At 40.7% G+C, this 20,572-nt stretch overlaps 1 protein-coding gene across 2 annotated transcripts in view; it reads left to right on the forward strand.

Moving 5' to 3' along the window:
• The first annotated feature begins 3,887 nt into the window (after window positions 1–3,887).
• The window catches only part of LOC135512804 (phospholipid phosphatase 2-like), a 31,946-nt gene continuing 15,261 nt past the window's right edge, over window positions 3,888–20,572 (forward strand). Inside the window, exon 1 of one of the 2 annotated variants that reach the window (XM_064935198.1) lies at window positions 3,888–4,278. In XM_064935198.1, the coding sequence (XP_064791270.1) occupies window positions 4,218–4,278 (61 nt within the window). In that variant the 5' untranslated portion in view covers window positions 3,888–4,217. The remainder of the gene's footprint in view (window positions 4,279–20,572) is intronic. The other variant, XM_064935199.1, reaches the window with a different exon arrangement.

Below are 20,572 nucleotides of genomic sequence, written 5' to 3' on the forward strand. Positions count from 1 at the left end.
TAAAGAAGAAGTTACAGGTCTGTGAGAGCCAGAAATCTTGCTTGTTTGTAGGTGACCAAATACTTATTTTCCACCATAATTTGCAAATAGATTCATTAAAATCCTACAATTTGATTTTCTGGATTTTTTTTCTTCTCATTTTGTCTGTCATAGTTGAAGTGTACCTATGATGAAAATTACAGGCCTCTCTCATCTTTTGAAGTGGGAGAACTTGCACAATTGGTGGCTGACTAAATGCTTTTTATATATATTTTTGTATATATAAAGACTTGACAGACAAGTATGTGCTGTTGCATGGAATGACATTACAAACATGGGTGGGAGTATTGTTGTTGTCAGAGGGCGTGTGGCCGGAGCTGTGCTACAGCTAGACTGAGGCCTGAGTATGGTGCAGTGACTGGGTAGGAGTTGTCAGTATAAGCCTACACCAGGCAAGGAGGTAAAATACACACACACACACAGACCTAATGTATGTCCTAGGCTTTAGCTCAGCTCATTCATTGATTTATCAGTAGCTGTCACAATAATGAATACATTTTTGTGTGGATGTATTGTATTCCTTTATACTCACCCTTTTACACTGATCTTCAGCCCGCTCTGCTGGCCCAAAGGCAGTGGTGCAGAACCTGAGCAGAAGTTGTCCTGCAGTGGGAGTCTGTTCCTCTGGAGCAGAGGTATGGCTTCAGCTGCAACTACAGCCTCTACGTCCAGATTGAAGAGGAAATCTTGAGGTTGTAGTTACACCAGGAGAACGGCTGTGGTACCAGTTGAGTGGTTTGTCTGGACTGTACAGGATCCACATGGAAGGAGTCCTGCTGGTCCAACAGCTGTAGGTGAGGACTACGACAGGCAGAGATGTTGGAACTATTCTATTGACTTCCTCCATTGGAGTAGACAGTTGTTCATCCATATGTGTGTGTTTATGTGCAGTTGTGCATGTGTTTGTGGATGTTAATCCATATGTGTGTCTGTATGTTGCGTGTGTTTGTTCCAATCCAGAGGGCATTGATTCAGTGGACACCATCCTGCTGTGTTCCATTCCTGCTGTGCTCACTGTCCTGATACTGTTGACCTGCCTACATTGGAGACAGAGGTGAGAGAGCCATAGAGAGAGCAGCCTAGATGGCCTGCAGTGCAACTCTCCCCATGTCTTATCAGCCTGCTGCATTCTACCAGACCCACATGTTTCCTTGGCTGATTAGCAGCAGACTGCAGACTGGCCTCCACTTAGTCTGAGAGTCTGATAACAGTGTCTGTTCTCTGCAGGATAAAGCAGAATCTCTGACCTTAAGTCCCTGACCCTGCACATAGTAGCCTGTCAACCTGGAACTCCGAGACTAAATACACAGTCTTTTTCATTGACGGGGTGGGTAATTTTGAATGCCAGATGGCAAAATGGGACTGTGCACTACAAAATGGAAAAACACAGATCCATTACACATATCTGTAGATAAATGCTCCCATTGAAGATCTCTGGAAGTCAAAAGAAACTACACAGAGTAGGACTCATTTTGTAAAAGTATTCTTTTCATTGATTACTCTGTATTGCACTTTAATGCTATTGTTAGTCTAACCAATATTACATGTTTAAAGTTATTATTATAATTTCAAATATAGCCCCATTGTCCCCACTCACCCAGTAGGGGGCAGAAACCTATTGATTTTGAATGCACAATGAACAAAAATATAAACGCAACATGTAAAAAGTGTTGGTCCCATGTTTCATGATCTGATTTTTTTATTTATTTAAAGTTACATATGCAAAAGCTTATTTCTTTCAATTATTTTGCACATCGGTGTTAGTGAGTGTCTCCTTTGCCAAGATAATTCATTCACTTGCATATCGAGAAGGGGGGTGCTGAGGAGTATTTCTGTCTGTGTAATAAATCAAATCAAATATTATTTGTTACATGCGTCAAATACAACAGGTGACCTTACAGTGAAATGCTTACTTACAAGCCCTTAATCAACAATGCAGTTAAGAAAAATATCCCCCCCCCCAAACAATGTCATAAAAGTAACAAATAATTAAAGAGCAGCAGTAAAATAAGGCGCTATTGTGGAGAAAAACTCATTCTCATTGGCTGGTCCTGGCTCCCCAGTGGGTGGGCCTATGCCCACCCATGGCTGCACCCCTGCCCAGTCATGTGAAATCCATAGATTAGGTCCTAATGAATTTATTTCAACTGACATTTCCTTACATGAACTGTAACTCAGTAAAATCTTTGAAATTGTTGCATGTCAGTTTAAGTTATAGTACCATTTCTTAGGACGTCTGATCCCTGGCTGCTATATTTTGAAACTGTATTTACTGTTCCTTGTTTTTCTATCAGATTTCCTGAGTTTGTTTCTGTTATAACACACTGAGGTTTTCATTGTGTCTTACTGTGCTTTCTGGCAAAGTCAAAGTGCAAGGCCACATAAAAAGTACTTCAAAATATATTAATGTACTATATGTACTATATATAAACGTTTACAAATATATGCTGAAATATCGTCTTATCTACTGATGCATGTCTAACTCCTGGTATTTAGCTACTCTTGTGTTATGAGCGAGGCTAGAAGGGTCATGCCAGGCTAGAACATAAACCTACCCCCAGTCTAGTCCTAACGAAGAAACAGAAATCCTTCAATTATCCCAGCTCCTTGGAGTCCTGCTGTTGCTTGGTAATGTTAATTATACAGTCCCAGCAGGATTTGTAAAAGTAATTTTGCTTTTGTAAGACTGTAAGTTTGTCTTGTTTCGCAGATTATTAATGTTTCCACATACTGAGCCCATTACTCAGCGTGGGTCCACCCCGCTTTGATTAATGCCCACAACTAATGTCACATTTAGACCCAATTTCGTTTTTACTACCCAGCATCAACCGGCCAACTTCAGTCACGTGTGAGTCAGTATGCCTGGGGCTTTTTGTTGTTGTTGGAGGATAGCATGTTAAATACTGTACAGCCTACTGAATTAAGGGCCAATCACTGTATGGAAATCTATGCACATGTTATTCAAGTAAGCAATATTGACCCAGGTCAGTGAAACTATGCATAGGGTGTAGAGCTGGGACGATTAAACGAAAATGGTCCACCCCTGACCATACCGATCACTTATCGCAGGCATTTTGCTGATATCTTTATTTATGTTAAGTAGCCTATACTAGAGAAATGTTAAGTTTGAAATGAAATAAGTTTGTTAATATGGATGATGGCACAATTGATGGATACAACCATCAACCTAGTAGGAGTAGTTTAAAGGATAATACATGAATAAAACGGCACATTGTTATAAACTAATCGTCATATTTATTGTTATTACATATATTCAGCCAATTTATCGTAATTTATCGTAATATCCATATCACCCAGCTCTAATGGCGTGCCTGCTGAGGTCTGTAGCCTACTGGCAAGAGTCGCTAGATTCATGTCATGATTGAATATAGGATATTGTTATTGCCATGTTTGGAGTGATACATTATTACTTGCCTTGAATGCCCTCAAGGCAATATCATATAACAACTCTAATTAAGATATACAACTATTTATCACACTTGTCAACATGAATGTAGTACCATGGGTTTCCCCCAAATTCCCAGTAAGTTTACACCGATCTATGGAAATGCTCTTAAATATCCCCAAAGTTGTATGGCTCATTTATCAATAAATACACAGTACAGTGAAGTTCATCCGCCTCCACACAAATCAGCTGCTGTCCACTGTAGGCTACTAAAACTAAATACTTTACCACCAGCAAGACATACTTCTGCTCAGCTTTCTTTTATTATTGCTGTCAGTGTCAATTCTTAAATTCAAATTTGGAGCAGATATTGTAGGCCTACTATTCAACGTCAGATTGTGGGAGTAAAAAATTGCAAGGAAGTGGGAAGGAGGGATCTGTGGCGTGGAGGGTTGTATTGGTTTGTAGGACGCCTAAACTACTGTAAAAACGAAGGTTTATTTTTCAAGCCTGTCATTACAACCAAATATGAGGGTAAGAATTTAACACTGTCGCCGATTGAGATGACTAGAGTCTGAGTTTGGACATTTTTCGCAGATCAAAATTGCACACATAGGTGTCAACATCTGTGGGCAGGTAGGAAAGTAGCTTTAAATCCGGAAGAACTCGCAATACAGGTTGGCTGCGTCAGCGGACTCAATGGCAACACTCGTAAACTAAGTTTTTCCAAACACGTGTCTGATCAACTGGCAGCCTCTATCAATAGAATAAAATGATGGATTTGAGAAAAAAGAAGATGTATGTCTTGGTGGACGTGATGTGCGTGGCAGTAGGTAAGTAGCCTACAGTAGCGACAGTGCATCAATTTCACACTGCGATTGAACATAGAAACGATTCTATAGTCTACACAAGCCAGACTTATGTATGTTCCTCGATAGCATATTGATTTGAGTTTTGGACTGATGAAGTACCAAATGATGTCAAATAGAACGGTTATCCACCCAGCTAACAACAAACGTAAACACAACTTTAGAGCACTTTCCCTTGAGTCTCAAGTTATTACATAACGTTTTCATAGGAACGTACCAGTTATGTGCAAGACATTTTAATCTAAAATCTAAAATATTTTAATAATATACGTTGTATATTATTGTCAAATATACAACGGGTGGGTCTAATCCTTATAGGCTACTCTTACCCTACTGTAACGAAAGCTGGTTCAACAGCAATGTGTCCGGTGTCTTTCTTATCTTATCCTGCCCATTCTTTAGCCAAGTAGCCTATCCATAAAAGGTTTATAAATATATCTACTCGTGAGGCTTTTGCGTGACATAGGCACTGCCTACCTGCAATGCATATTTGTATTTATTAAGGATCCACATTAGCCAAGGCTGTAGCTATTCTTCCTTGGGTCCAGCAACATTATGGCAGGTATATACAATTTAAAATATTACATGACATTACATTTCATAACACTTTTCACAACACATTAAGTGTGTTCCCTCAGGTCACTCTACTGTCACATATCTACAATACAAAATCCATGTGTACGTGTGTAGAGGGCATGCTAGTAGTTTAAACAGACACCTCGGTACATTCAGCATGTCAACACTTCTTACAAAAACAAGTAGTGATGATGTCAATCTCTCCTCCACTTTGAGCCATGAGAGATTTACATGCATATTATTTATTAATGTTAGTAATCTGTGTCCATTTTAAGGGTAAGCGGTGCTGCCTGTTCTGAGCCAATTGTAGTTTCCCGAGGTCTCTGTTTGTGGCACCTGACTACACAACTGAATATTAGTTCAGGTGTGACAAAACTAGAAACCTGTAGGACCTGCCTTGTTGATAGTGTTGTTAAAAAGGCAGAGTAGCGCTTTATTATGGACAGACTTCTCCCTATTTTAGCTACTGTTGTATCAACATGTTTTGACCATGATAATTTACAATCCAGGGTTACTCCAAGTAGTTTTAGTCACCTCAATTTGCTCAATTTCCACATTATTTCTTACAAGATTTTGTTGAGGTTTAGTGAATGATTTGTCCCAAATACAGCCAGAAGGAAGAGAGATTACTAGAAATGAATTTGGTTGACTCTTTTAACTGGATTAATTGTCAGAGTAGAGGACCTTGTGCATTTCAGGTAAAATAACAACCCAATGTTTACAGTGCCTTGCGAAAGTATTCAGCCCCCTTGAATTTAGCGACCTTTTGCCACATTTCAGGCTTCAAACATAAAGATATAAAACTGTATTTTTTTGTGAAGAATCAACAACAAGTGGGACACAATCATGAAGTGGAACGACATTGATTGGATATTTCAAACTTTTTTAACAAATCAAAAACTGAAAAATTGGGCGTGCAAAATTATTCAGCCCCTTTACTTTCAGTGCAGCAAACTCTCTCCAGAAGTTCAGTGAGGATCTCTGAATGATCCAATGTTGACCTAAATGACTAATGATGATAAATACAATCCACCTGTGTGTAATCAAGTCTCCGTATAAATGCACCTGCACTGTGATATTCTCAAAGGTCCGTTAAAAGCTCAGAGAGCATCATGAAGAACAAGGAACACACCAGGCAGGTCCAAGATACTGTTGTGAAGAAGTTTAAAGCCGGATTTGGATACAAAAAGATTTCCCAAGCTTTAAACATCCCAAGGAGCACTGTGCAAGCGATAATATTGAAATGGAAGGAGTATCAGACCACTGCAAATCTACCAAGACCTGGCCGTCCCTCTAAACTTTCAGCTCATACAAGGAGAAGACTGATCAGAGATGCAGCCAAGAGGCCCATGATCACTCTGGATGAACTGTAGAGATCTACAGCTGAGGTGGGAGACTCTGTCCATAGGACAACAATCAGTCGTATATTGCACAAATCTGGCCTTTATGGAAGAGTGGCAAGAAGAAAGCCATTTCTTAAAGATATCCATAAAAAGTGTTGTTTAAAGTTTGCCACAAGCCACCTGGGAGACACACCAAACATGTGGAAGAAGGTGCTCTGGTCAGATGAAACCAAAATTGAACTTTTTGGCAACAATGCAAAACGTTATGTTTGGTGTAAAAGCAACACAGCTCATCACCCTGAACACACCATACCCACTGTCAAACATGGTGGTGGCAGCATCATGGTTTGGGCCTGCTTTTCTTCAGCAGGGACAGGGAAGATGGTTAAAATTGATGATAAGATGGATGGAGCCAAATACAGGACCATTCTGGAAGAAAACCTGATGGAGTCTGCAAAAGACCTGAGACTGGGACGGAGATTTGTCTTCCAACAAGACAATGATCGAAAACATAAAGCAAAATCTGCAATGGAATGGTTCAAAAATAAACATATCCAGGTGTTAGAATGGCCAAGTCAAAGTCCAGACCTGAATCCAATCGAGAATCTGTGGAAAGACCTGAAAACTGCTGTTCACAAATGCTCTCCATCCAATCTCACTGAGCTCGAGCTGTTTTGCAAGGAGGAATGGGAAACAATTTCAGTCTCTCGACGTGCAAAACTGATAGAGACATACCCCAAGCGACTTACAGCTGTAATCGCAGCAAATGGTGGCGCTACAAAGTATTAACTTAAGGGGGCTGAATAATTTTGCACGGCCAATTTTTCAATTTTTGATTTGTTAAAAAAGTTTGAAATATCCAATAAATGTCGTTCCACTTCATGATTGTGTCCCACTTGTTGTTGATTCTTCACAAAAAAATACAGTTTTATGTCTTTATGTTTGAAGCCTGAAATGTGGCAAAAGGTCGCAAAGTTCAAGGGGGCCGAATACTTTCGCAAGGCACTGTATATCCCAGGACAAATTAGCTAGCAACAACAAGCTAGCTAGCTAAATTGCCAAAACCTTTCATGCTTTTTGACCTGTTCCCAAATTAATGTAATTGGTTCAGAGTTTGTTTTGATATTTAAACTTGGGTGGACAAAATCAACATGCAGACGCATGCACGTGTGCAGTCTGTTCAGCATGTAAGAAATATTGCCTTGTTATTCCGTTACCAAAAACCCACATATCTTTAAGATATTTTCTAATTTCTCTCACTCATGAGGAGGGAGGATAATGAAAGTTCACAGAAGTAACAGGTAAAGGTACAACTTTTAGTGTCAATTTTGTTGAGTTATTAAATCTCAATACACAGGGCCTCCCGAGTGGCAGAAAGGTCTAAGGCACTGCATCGCAGTGCTTTTGGTGTCACTACAGACCCGGGTTCGATCCCGGGCTGTATCAGAACTGGCCATGATTGAGAGTCCAATAGGTAGGCGCACAATTGGCCCAGCATCATCCGGGCTAGGGGAGGGTTGGCCCGGGTGGGGGCTTTACTTGGCTAACCGCTGCTGTAGCAGCTCCTTGTGGTGGGCCGGGCACCTGCAGGCTGACCTTGGTCGTCAGTTGAACAATGTTTCCTCAGACACATTGGTGCAGCTGGCTTTCATTTTAAGCGGGCGCGTGTTAAGAAGTGCGGTTTGGTGGGTCATGTTTCGGAGGGAGCATGACTCAACCTTTGCCTCCCGAGCCCGTTGGGGAGTTGCAGCGATGAGACAAGATCGAAATTGGAGAGAAAAAGTGGATAAAATACAAACACTCAATATCCCACCATTGGCAAATCTTTTTTTTTTGATTTAAGCTATATTAAATCAAATCCAGATAGTTATTTATTTTAGCAGGTGACCAAAATCATAGATTCGATAAGATTGACAGACGTAGTAATACAAATGGCAAATTTAGGGAGCCTCCAAAGATGCTAATGCAGCTGCAATATACTGAGAAGTATTCCCTTTTTGGTGGGAGGGAAGGGAAAGGAGGAGGTTTATATGAGTTGCAATCTGGGAGGGCTCTTGGGAAATGTTTTTATTTTTACATATTCTATGCGGATTATTGATTACTCATCTAAACTCAGAAAAAAATGAAACGTCCCTTTTTTAGGACCCTGTCTTTCAACGATAATTTGTAAAAATCCAAATAACTTCACAGATCTTAATTGAAAAGGGTTTTAAAACTGTTTCCCATGCTTGTTCAATGAACCATAAATAATTAATGAACATGCACCTGTGGAACAGTCATTAAGACACTAACAGCTTACAGACAGCAGGCAATTAAGGTCATAGTTATGAAAACATAGGCCTTTCTACTGGCTCTGAATAACACCAAAAGAAAAAGATGCCCGGGGTCCCTGCTCATCTGCGTGAACGTGCAATAAATTGCAATGTCCGTACTGTGAGACAGGGAGACAAGACGGACAGCTGATCGTCCTCGCAGTGGCAGACCACGTGTAACAACACCTGCACAGGATCGGTACATCTGAATATCACACCTGCGGGACAGGTACAGGATGGCAACAACTGCTCGAGTTACACCAGGAATGCACAATCCCTCCATCAGTGCTCAGACTGTCCACAATGGGCTGAGAGAGGCTGGACTGAGGGCTTGTAGGCCTGTTGTAAGACAGGTCCTCACCATACATCACCGGCAACGACGTCGACTATGGGCACAAACCCACCGTGGCTGGACCAGACAGGACTGGCTAAAAGTGCTCTTCGCTGACGAGTCACGGTTTTGTCTCACCAAGGGTGATGGTCGAATTTGTGTTTATTGTCAAAGGAATGAGCGTTACACCGAGGCCTGTACTCTGGATGCCTGATCGATTTGGAAGTGGAGGGTCCGTCATGGTCTGGGGCGGTGTCACAGCGTCGTCGAACTGAGCTTGTTGCCATTGCAGGTAATCTCAATGCTGTGCGTTACAGGGAAGACATCCTCCTCCCTCATGTGGTACCCTTCCTGCAGGCTCATCCTGACATGTCCCTCCAGCATGACAATGCCACCAGCCATATTGCTCGTTCTGTGCATGATTTCCTGCAAGACAGATTCGTCAGTGTTCTGCCATAGCCAGTGAAGAGCCTGGATCTCAATCCCATTTAATACGTCTGGGACCTTTTGGATTGGAGGGTGAGGGCTTGGGACATTCCCCCACAGAAATGTCCGGGAACTTGCAGGTGCCTTGGTGAAAGAGTGGGGTAACATCTCACAGCAAGAACTGGCAAATCTGGTGTAGTCCATGAGCAGATGCACTGCAGTACTTAATGCAGCTGGTGGCCACACCAGATACTGACTGTTACTTTTTATTTTGACCCCCCCCCCCCTTGTTGAATCTTGTTATGTTCATACAAATATTTACACGTTAAGTTTGCTGAAAATAAATGCAGTTGACAATGAGAGGATGTTTATTTACTTTTAAAGGGGATTGTACTCACTAATTTTACAACAAAGTAACAAAGCATTTTCCAAATGTAATGGTTAAGCTATCTATGCTTTCCTGGAATTAACAGGGCATAAATTAAATAAATAAAAAACATACTAGTTTTTATATTTTAAATTGGAAAGGAGTAGATATTGCCATGCTCAAGGAAACTCGTATAAGGAAGGATTATATAAGCAAAATAAAAAACAACTTCCAAGGTGGCTGCCTTTTCTTCTGCTAATAATAGAACAAAAGGGGTAGTTGTGTTTCGTCGTAATCTCAAGTTTCATATATTAGACCAAGCCAATGATCAAGATAGGCAATCCTTCTATGTGAAATGCATTTTTTCTGGCAAAGGAAAGCTTTTATTTCTGCATATGCCCCCAATACGTACTAAAAATTATTTATTTTGTTTCTTTATCCAAAATACTTACAGGAATATCTGATTTCCATGTGGTCTTGGGTGGTAACTTGAATACTACACTCAATCTTACAATTGATAAATCTAACAAATCGGGTACCGCACCACCACCCACCATAGCGTTCTGAAATATGGTCTTTGCACTAGCAGGTATATGTAGATATATGTAGAGTGCGTAATCCACAGATTAAATAATATATTTAATATACAGTATAAAAATATATTTTTACTCTGCTAGGCACCGATTATTTAAGGATCTATTACATATTTATCACATTTTGTGCATCTGCGCTGAACAAAAATATGAACGCAACAATTTCAATGATTTTACTGAGTTACAGTTCATAAGGAAATCAGTCAATTGAAATAAATAATTTAGGCCGTAATCTATTACTTTCACATGACTGGGCAGGGGCACAGCATAGGCCCACCCAGTTGGGAGCCATGCCCACCCACTGGGGTGCAAGGCCCAGCCAATCTGAATGAGTTTTTCACCACAAATTTATTTTTTACCCCACAAGTGAGTTTTACATATCTCTAACGTTCACCCCAGCTCAAGTTTTTTGTTATACACGTGATATCAGAATCACTGTTCCAAAATGGGATTGTTATGAAACAGGACAGTTAACCTGCGTTGCCCTCAAACCAAGGCACGCTGCCTGCTAATTATCTATAGGCTGTGTTTCAACTTGTCAGTTTCAAATGATTTTTCTAACAAGTTTTTTATTTTCTAACAAAAGTTTGAGTTGAGTTGTGTTCCTCTTCATTAATTCACATTTCACTGTTGCGGACAATTTATATTGAGGCTTTACTGATCCGGACAAACTTCTCACTTCAACGAGAGTCCCAGCACTTCCCAAGTGTTTCCCCAGAGCAAATAGGACGACATTTGCGCATCTCTAGTCAGAACAGGCCTTGCGCTAACTTTTTCCCCTGGGCACATTCTCTGGCTGGCGTCCACATTACCTTTTTGTTGTTTTCCTTACAAATAACAACTCTGGACATATGTGCATTCCTGTCAAAGTAAGTGCATTATTTTCTGTATATTGTGTTTATACTGTAACATACCGTATGCATGTATGAAGCATAGTGCATTTACTGTTTTATTCACATGTTTTCAAGTACTGGTGACAAATCATGCATTCCAATTATTGCATAGATTGTAATGTACACATGATGTCTCATACTTTTTTTCAAGCTTATGCTGATTATGATGAGCTAATGCTTAGCTATTTGACAGCTATGTGTGGCGCCATGTTTGTTGACGTCATACAATGCATTCTGGTTGTCACGTAAGCGTCTGTCAGACAAAAGATGTTATAAGAAAAACAAGGTGAAGGTTTAGTTCACTCGACATCGTGCAGCCTAACAATGTATTAAGAATCAAAACATATAGCCCAACGTTTATATCACAACTAAAGTTACATTTAATAACACTAAATTAAGCATATAGGAATACCTATTTTTTTTAACTGCTCAACACAGAATAGCCGCATGTGCGCACTCCCTCAAATTGTTTGGAGAAAATATCATTTTTATTTTATTCAGCTTTGTTCAATTGTGATCTTCATACTATAAAATAATGCTACGGAATTCTTTGGCATAGCCAGGTCAGGACCTAACATAAGGACAATTCAGAGTATGCCATTCTGTTCTTCTGAAGAACACTACATTTTCTTTATATCATGCTTATTTAGACCTGTCTAAAATAAATACAATTTTATAGATCACATACATGGTTAGCAGATGTTATTGCGAGTGTAGCGAAATGCTTCTGCTTCTAGTTCCAACAGTGCAGCAATATCTAACAAGTCCACAACTACCTAATACACACATCGAAGTAAGGAATGTAATAAGAAAATATACATAAATATATGGATGAGTGGCATAGGCAAGATGAAATAGATGATATAAAATATAGTACATGAGATGGGTATGATTTCAAGTCTGTATGTTGGCAGCAGCCTCTGTGTTAGTGATGGCTGTTTAAAACAGTCTGATGGCCTTGAGATGGAAGCTGTTGTTCAGTCTCTCTGTACCAGCTTTGATGCACCTGTACTGACCTCGCCTTCTGGATGGTAGTGGGGTGAACAGTCAGTGGCTCGGGTGGTTGTTGTCGATCTTTTTGGCCTTCCTGTGACATCGGGTCTGTATTTCTCCTGGAGGGCAGGTAATTTGCCATGGTGATGCGCTGTGTGGACTGCACCACCCTCTGGAGAGCCTTGCAGTTGTGGGTGGTGCTGTTGCCGTACAAAGTGGTGAGGATTTTAGGTGTCAAGCCACATTTCTTAAGCCTCCTGAGGTTGAAGAGGCGCTATTGCGCCTTCATCACACTGTGTGGGTGGACCATTTCAGATTGTCCGTGGTGTTTACGCAGAGGAACTTAACTTTCCACCTTCTCCACTGCTGTCCCATTGATGTAGATAAGGGGGTTTTCCCTCTGCTCTTTCCTGAAGTCCATGATCATCTCCTTTGTTTTGTTGACGTTCAGTGAAAGGTTGTTTTTCTGACATCACACTCGAGTGACCTCACCACCTCCCTGTAGGCTGTCTCGTAGTTGTTGGTGATCAAGCCTACTACCGTTGTGTCGTCTGCAAACTTGATGATTGAGTTGGAGGCGTGCATGGCCACGCAGTCATGGGTGAACAGGGAGTACAGGAGGGGGCTGAGCACGCACCCTTGTGGGGCCCCAGTGTTAAGGATCAGCGAAGTGGAGATGTTGTTTCCTTCCTTTATCAACAAGGGATGACCCGTCAGGAAGTCCAGGACCAATTGCACAGGGCAGAGTTCAGACCCAAGGCCTCAAGCTTAATGATGAGCTTGGAGGGTACTATGGTGTTGAATGCTGAGCTATAGTCATTGAACAGCATTCTTACATAGGTATTCCTCTTGTCCAGATGGGATAGGGCAGTGTGCTGTGATATAGCGATTGCATCGTCTGTGGACCTATTGGGGCGGTAAGCAAATTGAAGTGGGTCTAGGGTGACAGGTAAGGTGGAGGTGAAATGATTCTTGACTAGCCTCTCAAAGCACTTCATGATGACAGAAGTGAGTACTACTGGGCGATAGACATTTAGTTCAGTTACCTTTGCCGTCTTGGGTACAAGAACAATGGTGACCATCTTGAAGCATGTGGTGACTACAGACTGGGATAGGGATTGATTGAATATGTCCGTAAACACACCATCCAGCTGGTCTGCACATGCTCTGAGGACGCGGCTTGGGATGCCGTCTGGGCCGGCAGCTTTGCGAGGGTTAAGGAGGCTGAAAAATATAATGGCTCTAAAAATAATTTATAGGACACCTAAAGCTGACCATTCTACAACTACAAAAGACCATTCCTTTTTTTCCCCTCAAAGTAAGAAAATCTATTTAAGAATTGACAACAACAAAAAAAATCTCACAAAATACATTCTACAATTTACTGGATAAAACTGCATGATATAATTATATTGGCTCATTCTCTGCTATGCTTAATTGCACCAATAGAAAATACACTTAGCAACAGAATTTGGAGAATGATCAGAGCGCATCTTCTGGACCCAAATTTGATCAAAGCGCATCTTCTGGACCCAAATTTGATTAAATACCTAAATATATTTTTAAAGCTTTACCATTACAAGTGTAGACATAAAGGATAAGCCAACCCCCGATATAATCTGTGATGCCTTTAAGCCATACATTAGGGGAATGATTATCTCATGCTCGGCAGAAGCTAAAATAAATCCCCATCTTAGGAAAAATCCCATAAAAAGATGCTCAAATTTCTAAACTTAAGCACGAATATGATCTTTTGTTGAGAGCCAACAACAATTACAGGTTAAACTCAAGTCATATTACTTAATGGCAAATGAATCCTTTTAATATTTTGCAGCTCTCACAAAGTGAATACAAGCTAAACCAGTTACGATTTTAAACGATAAAGATAAATGCGCTAATTACAAATAACATGATTAATTACAATTTTAACCACTGTGCCACCCAGGAGGCCATCAAACGGTTATTTCAATTATATTAAAACCATGAATATCTGGAGAGTCTCCTACTGATTATAGATACATATGTTAATAAATTGTGATGGGGAAAAAATAACAGAGCTTGCACGCGATAGAATGGCAAACATCTTACCAGACTTGATACATATCAATTAAATAGGGCTTATTAAAAATAGACAAACAAATACAATAACTTGTTTCAGTTTAATAGAATACATTTTTTTAAATCAATAACAAAAGCTTTCAACCATCTCGAATGGCCTTTTCTATTCAAAACTTTGGAAGCTTTCAACTTTCCAGCTGAAATAAGTAATTTATTAAAAATATTATATAAATGCCCCGAAGCAAAAATATACACACAGTTTATCTGATTTAAATTGCTTTAGAAAGGGGCACAAGTCTGGGATGACCTCTCTCCCCCTTCTTGTTTGCAGGAGGGGGAAGAGAGCTGTTACTGGCAATGTAACCGCTGACTGAAAGAATAAGGCAGTACCCAAACGTAACAGGTATCAGTATTGGTAAACATGAGTATAAACTAAACTTATTTGCAGATCTCCTGATATACCTGACCAATATTCAAAAGGCAATGCCCCCTTTGCTAAAACTATTTTCAGAAGACTCAAAAATCTCAGGATATAAAATGAATATGGAAAAAAACTAAATAATGGCAATAGGAAAAAATATATAAGGAACTCTCCATCTACAGCAATCCTTTAAGTGGACCAAACAAATATTAAATACTTAGGATGCTTAAGTGACACCAAATATACAGTATAAAGATATCTTTATTCCATTACTCAACAATATGAATGCAGATCTATATAAATGGTACAATCTTTCTATACATCATACAGGTAGAGTAAACCTCTTCAGAATGGCATGGCTTTTATACTTACTCTCGGTAATACCAATTACCCCACCAAAGATATTCTTTAAATAAGTATACTCCGTAATAAGATTTTATATGGGCAATGCATTCATAGAATAAAAATGAATTTTTGGTGGTTTTAATCTTCCAGACTTGGATTTGTATCAACTTGCTACCCTAGGCTTTTACTTGCGACATATAGTTAGTTAAATGCACTAAAGAGTAACAATTGGGTACATGTTGAAGATGCACATACTCATCCCCAAAATCTTTTTACGTGTCTATTTTCAAACGATGAAGCTAAGAACATTAACATTAAATTAAATGTATTCTAGAAGAACCAATATCACTCCCTTAAAAACTGCAATGTTATGGAACAATCCTTGGATCGCTTTTCAGAATTCACCGATAAATTGGTCCACAAGGAAAACTAAAGGCATAGAAACCTTAAATATTGTCAAAGACAAGACTCCAGTCACCCAAGTTATAGACTGTTCTCTCTGCTACTGCATGGCAAGTGGTACCGGAGCACCAAGTCTAGGACCAAAAGGCTCCTTAACAGCTTCTACCCCCAAGCCATAAGACTGCTGAACAATTAATCAAATGGCCACCCGGACTATTTACATTGACCCCCCCTTTGTTTCTACACTGCTGCTACTCACTGTTTATTATCTATCCATAGTCACTTTACCAAATGACCTCGACTAACCTGTATCCCCACACATTCTCTGTACTGGTACATAACCTCACTATTAACCTCATAACCCCTGCCTCATTATATAAACTCATTATTGTTATGGAATCTTCTTGTAACTTTTGAAAACTTTCATTTAATTAATAAATATTTTCTTAACTCTATTCCTTGAACTGCATTGTTGGTTAAGGGCTGTTGTATTCGGCTCATGTGACAAATATGATTTGATAATAGAAACATTTACAATTTTGGATTAACCAATGTATATATTTTCAAATACATTCAACTTGAAAGTTTTATCACAAAATCAAATTGAAACCTTTTGGACATCAGAGCAATCTTGAGGGAATCTTATTTGAGTCAGAACATTATATTCATATGATGAGTAGGCTCTCTGCAATTTTTTATTTTCTAGCTTATCAAACTCTTTAAAAAAATATATACTTACTGATATTGGCACAAGAGGGAGGGAATGTTGGAACATAACTAACGAAATTAGTTAATGAAAATGTACGCTTAATCCATTATAAATTAATGTATAGAATTTATTATACAATAGACAAAATTCACATTATACAGCATAACAGCAGAGTCATGTCTAAAGTGTAAAACTAACAATGACTAAATAATCCATTCCTTCTGGGAATGTTATAAAGTCTGAACTTTGGCTGTCAGAAGTATTACAATGTAAATGTGCTGTTAATCTGTCTGTCTGCATATTTCAAGGCATATGAGTGAGTTTACCTGATGCTTTGGATGATATTGTTCTCGTCAATCTTAAAAAAGCGTATACTTAACTGGAAGTCAACCAATCCTCCATTTGTTAATGCAATGGGAAGGTCAAATGCTTTATTATTGTGGGTGATATTATCCAAAAAAGGTCAAGTGTGTGGGCGACGGAGAGAAACAAAATGGTGCAGTTTGAGGCAATGGGGCATAAAGTGGTGTGGGCGCTGGAGTAGGAGTGGGAGTCTGGGCAGGTGTAATGTAGTTGATTTCTGTATGATGTTGCTTGCATGTATATGTTTTATATTGTTTATACAATATTAAATAAAATCCTATGCCCCAAAAAATGTATTTGGTAACGGAATTACAAAAACAGTTGTAACGGAATTACTGCAAAATAATGGCTACAATTGCAAATCATAATAGTCCACAGTTGTCACCTTATACTGTCCTCCCTTCCACTGGCATACTGTTATATTCAGCTCATAGTGTCACCTTATACTGTCCTCCCTTCCACTGGCATACTGTTATATTCAGCTCATAGTGTCACCTTATACTGTCCTCCCTTCCACTGGCATACTGTTATATTCAGCTCATAGTGTCACCTTATACTGTCCTCCCTTCCACTGGCATACTGTTATATTCAGCTCATAGTGTCACCTTATACTGTCCTCCCTTCCACTGGCATACTGTTATATTCAGCTCATAGTGTCCCCTGCCTCTCCCGGCTCTTACTGACACCTCTCCCGGCTCTTACTGACACCTACCCCGGCTCTTACTGACACCTACCCCGGCTCTTACTGACACCTCTCCCGGCTCTTACTGACACCTCTGCCGGCTCTTACTGTCACCTCTCCCGGCTCTTACTGACACCTCTCCCGGCTCTTACTGTCACCTCTCCCGGCTCTTACTGTCACCTCTCCCGGCTCTTACTGTCACCTCAGCTCTTACTGTCACCTCTCCCGGCTCTTACTGTCACCTCTCCCGGCTCTTACTGACACCTCTCCCGGCTCTTACTGACACCTCTCCCGGCTCTTACTGACACCTCTCCCGGCTCTTACTGACACCTCTCCCGGCTCTTACTGACACCTCTCCCGGCTCTTACTGACACCTACCCCGGCTCTTACTGACACCTACCCCGGCTCTTACTGACACCTCTGCCGGCTCTTACTGTCACCTCTCCCGGCTCTTACTGTCACCTCTCCCGGCTCTTACTGTCACCTCTCCCGGCTCTTACTGTCACCTCTCCCGGCTCTTACTGTCACCTCTCCCGGCTCTTACTGTCACCTCTCCCGGCTCTTACTGTCACCTCTCCCGGCTCTTACTGTCACCTCTCCCGGCTCTTACTGACACCTCTCCCGGCTCTTACTGACACCTCTCCCGGCTCTTACTGACACCTACCCCGGCTCTTACTGACACCTCTCCCGTCTCTTACTGACACCTCTCCCGGCTCTTACTGACACCTCTCCCGGCTCTTACTGACACCTACCCCGGCTCTTACTGACACCTCTCCCGGCTCTTACTGTCCCCTCTCCCGGCTCTTACTGACACCTACCCCGGCTCTTACTGACACCTCTCCCGGCTCTTACTGACACCTACCCCGGCTCTTACTGACACCTCCCCCGGCTCTTACTGACACCTACCCCGGCTCTTACTGTCACCTCTCCCGGCTCTTACTGACACCTCTCCCGGCTCTTACTGACACCTACCCCGGCTCTTACTGACACCTCTCCCGGCTCTTACTGACACCTACCCCGGCTCTTACTGACACCTACCCCGGCTCTTACTGTCACCTACCCCGGCTCTTACTGACACCTACCCCGGCTCTTACTGTCACCTACCCCCTGTCTATCCATGTACTGTAACCAGCATCCTCACCCACCAACACTGGACGTCCATGGAGGCAAACTATTTGGTTAGTCCACCCTGGCCTTGATGTTAATGTCACCTCTCCCAGCTCGTACTGTAACCAGCATCCTCACCCACCACCACTGGACGTCCATGGAGGTAAACTATTTGGTTTGTCCACCCTGGCCTTGATGTTAATGTCCACCAACTGGACCAAATCTGAACCTATCATAGATGTGAAATACACGTTTGGACAGCACATTACAGTACAGCTGTATTGTACTCTACTGTGCTCTGCTGTCCAAACTTGTGAATCCACTTCACTTACTGTAGTCCAATAGCCAAAAGAGATTGTTTCAAACTCAAGGTTCCATTTCGTAGCTGACACCACATTCTTTCTGCAGACATCTTTGGATCTTAATTCGTAGCTGATATAAATGTTTTTGGAAAACGTGGTCGCATAAAAACCTCAGGGAGATTTGACTGTGATTCCATTACCAAAGTTGGCATCTGCACAGTTCTTCCACAAAATACATTTTTTAAAGGATTGTCAGTGGAAATTGTTCAAAGTAATCCAAACCACATCAATGGTTTGTTAAACTTTTGAAATCAATGGTTTGTTAAACTTTTGAAATCAATGGGGTTTTTTTGGCATATATTTTAAAGTGAAAAAACTGAGTCAAAGCGTAATTCCGTTATCCTGGAATTTGCCCTAGGCTATAGCTTATCTCACATGTACCATACAATTTACGGGAGCCTAATATTTTTTATTTGTGGAGTACGGACAATATGTTCCTACGCTGCCACTCCCTCTCCTTGATAGGCTGCTGTGCAGTGAGTGCTCCGCCACTGCAAACATTGGCTAGTTCTTGTTTCAGCAACTCTCGCTTCTTTATGGCAGCATAACTATGAAGATTATCACAAATAGTAGGCAGTTTCAAACGACTTAAGGAATAATAGAGCCATCTGGCTACTTTTCAGGCAGGGGAGTGTAAACAGCATAAAACCACGCAGTACACACATCTAAAATACATGCAGAAAATATATACTTTTTAAAAACACACTAAAATAAGTATTGAACCATTATCGGGCAATAAAACACGCATAAATCTATACAGTACACACATCTAAAATACATGCAAGAAATATTCAAAGGCACACCAAATAAATCGTAAACCATTCCAGGAGCAGATTATGAAGAGCATGTTCTGAGAATAGGCCTATCCCATCTACATCCCTGCTAGTGATAACACAGCTCTCAAAAAACAAGCAAGTCATCAGATATTGAATTACCTTGTATTTGGACGCACTATTTTGGACTTGGAAGATAATTATTTGCCCTTGTGTATGCAAGGCAGCTCTGTTGTTGAATTCTTCACATCAGGCTTGAAAGTCCTTGTAGGATGTAATCATTTGACTTTTTTCCACTGTTATTGAATCACAGTGGTAAAACTACAAAATTCTAATCTTGGAATTTTGTTACCGCAGCATTTAGGTCTGTATAATTTGCATATTCAGACCCAACGCAGATAAACTCCATTGCTAGAATGTTAAAGATTTCATACCCCAGGTAGCTGGGATTATATTGTCGTGATCCCTTAACATGTGATGCGCTTGATGTTTGACAGCAGTCAAACTCAGATTACACCCACACACCATGGCTGTTATCGCTGTTATTGGTTTTGCATCCTTCGTCGATAATTCTCATTCCCGTGATGGGCCATTTCCTTCTGCACTGACTGGGTTTGAGCTTCCTGAAACTCTGTAAAATCATGCAATGTTTGTTTATGGAAATTTGATATGCCTCCCTAGTTTCCTCAATGTTTGGTTTGCCCAAAATCTCTCAAAGAATGTGCCTCTTTTCCACGCTTAATTCCTTTTCAAGGATATTGAAGCAGCTTGACAGGCCAGCTGCTTCAATATTGAATTACTTCAATATGAACTCTGGCTGGGCATTTAAAGTGCAGGTTGTGACAATGAATCAATTATTGTGAAAATGTGAAAATGTTGAAAATGTGAAAATGTTCCAGTTATTTTAGGCGACGCTAAATAAATACATTGATTGTTGGATTTTGACAATGACAACAATCATCCACTCTTGACTTCCTCATTATTATTTAGCACATTGCCCATGTCTTCCAGGCCCATTCAGTCCTTTTGCGTGAGTGTGGTTGGGGGCTATGATAACTGTAAACTGATAACTGAACTTACCATTGGGAGACTATGATTTCGTGATGGTCTGGCCTTTGGTGGTTTTTGGGAAAGCCTTTCCATCTACCAGAATAATTTTCATTAGCATCATCGCTAACGGCTACGCAAAGTGGTAAACGGGC

This window comes from Oncorhynchus masou, chromosome 24, assembly GCF_036934945.1.
Source record: "Oncorhynchus masou masou isolate Uvic2021 chromosome 24, UVic_Omas_1.1, whole genome shotgun sequence".
NCBI classification, from domain to species: Eukaryota; Metazoa; Chordata; class Actinopteri; order Salmoniformes; family Salmonidae; genus Oncorhynchus; species Oncorhynchus masou.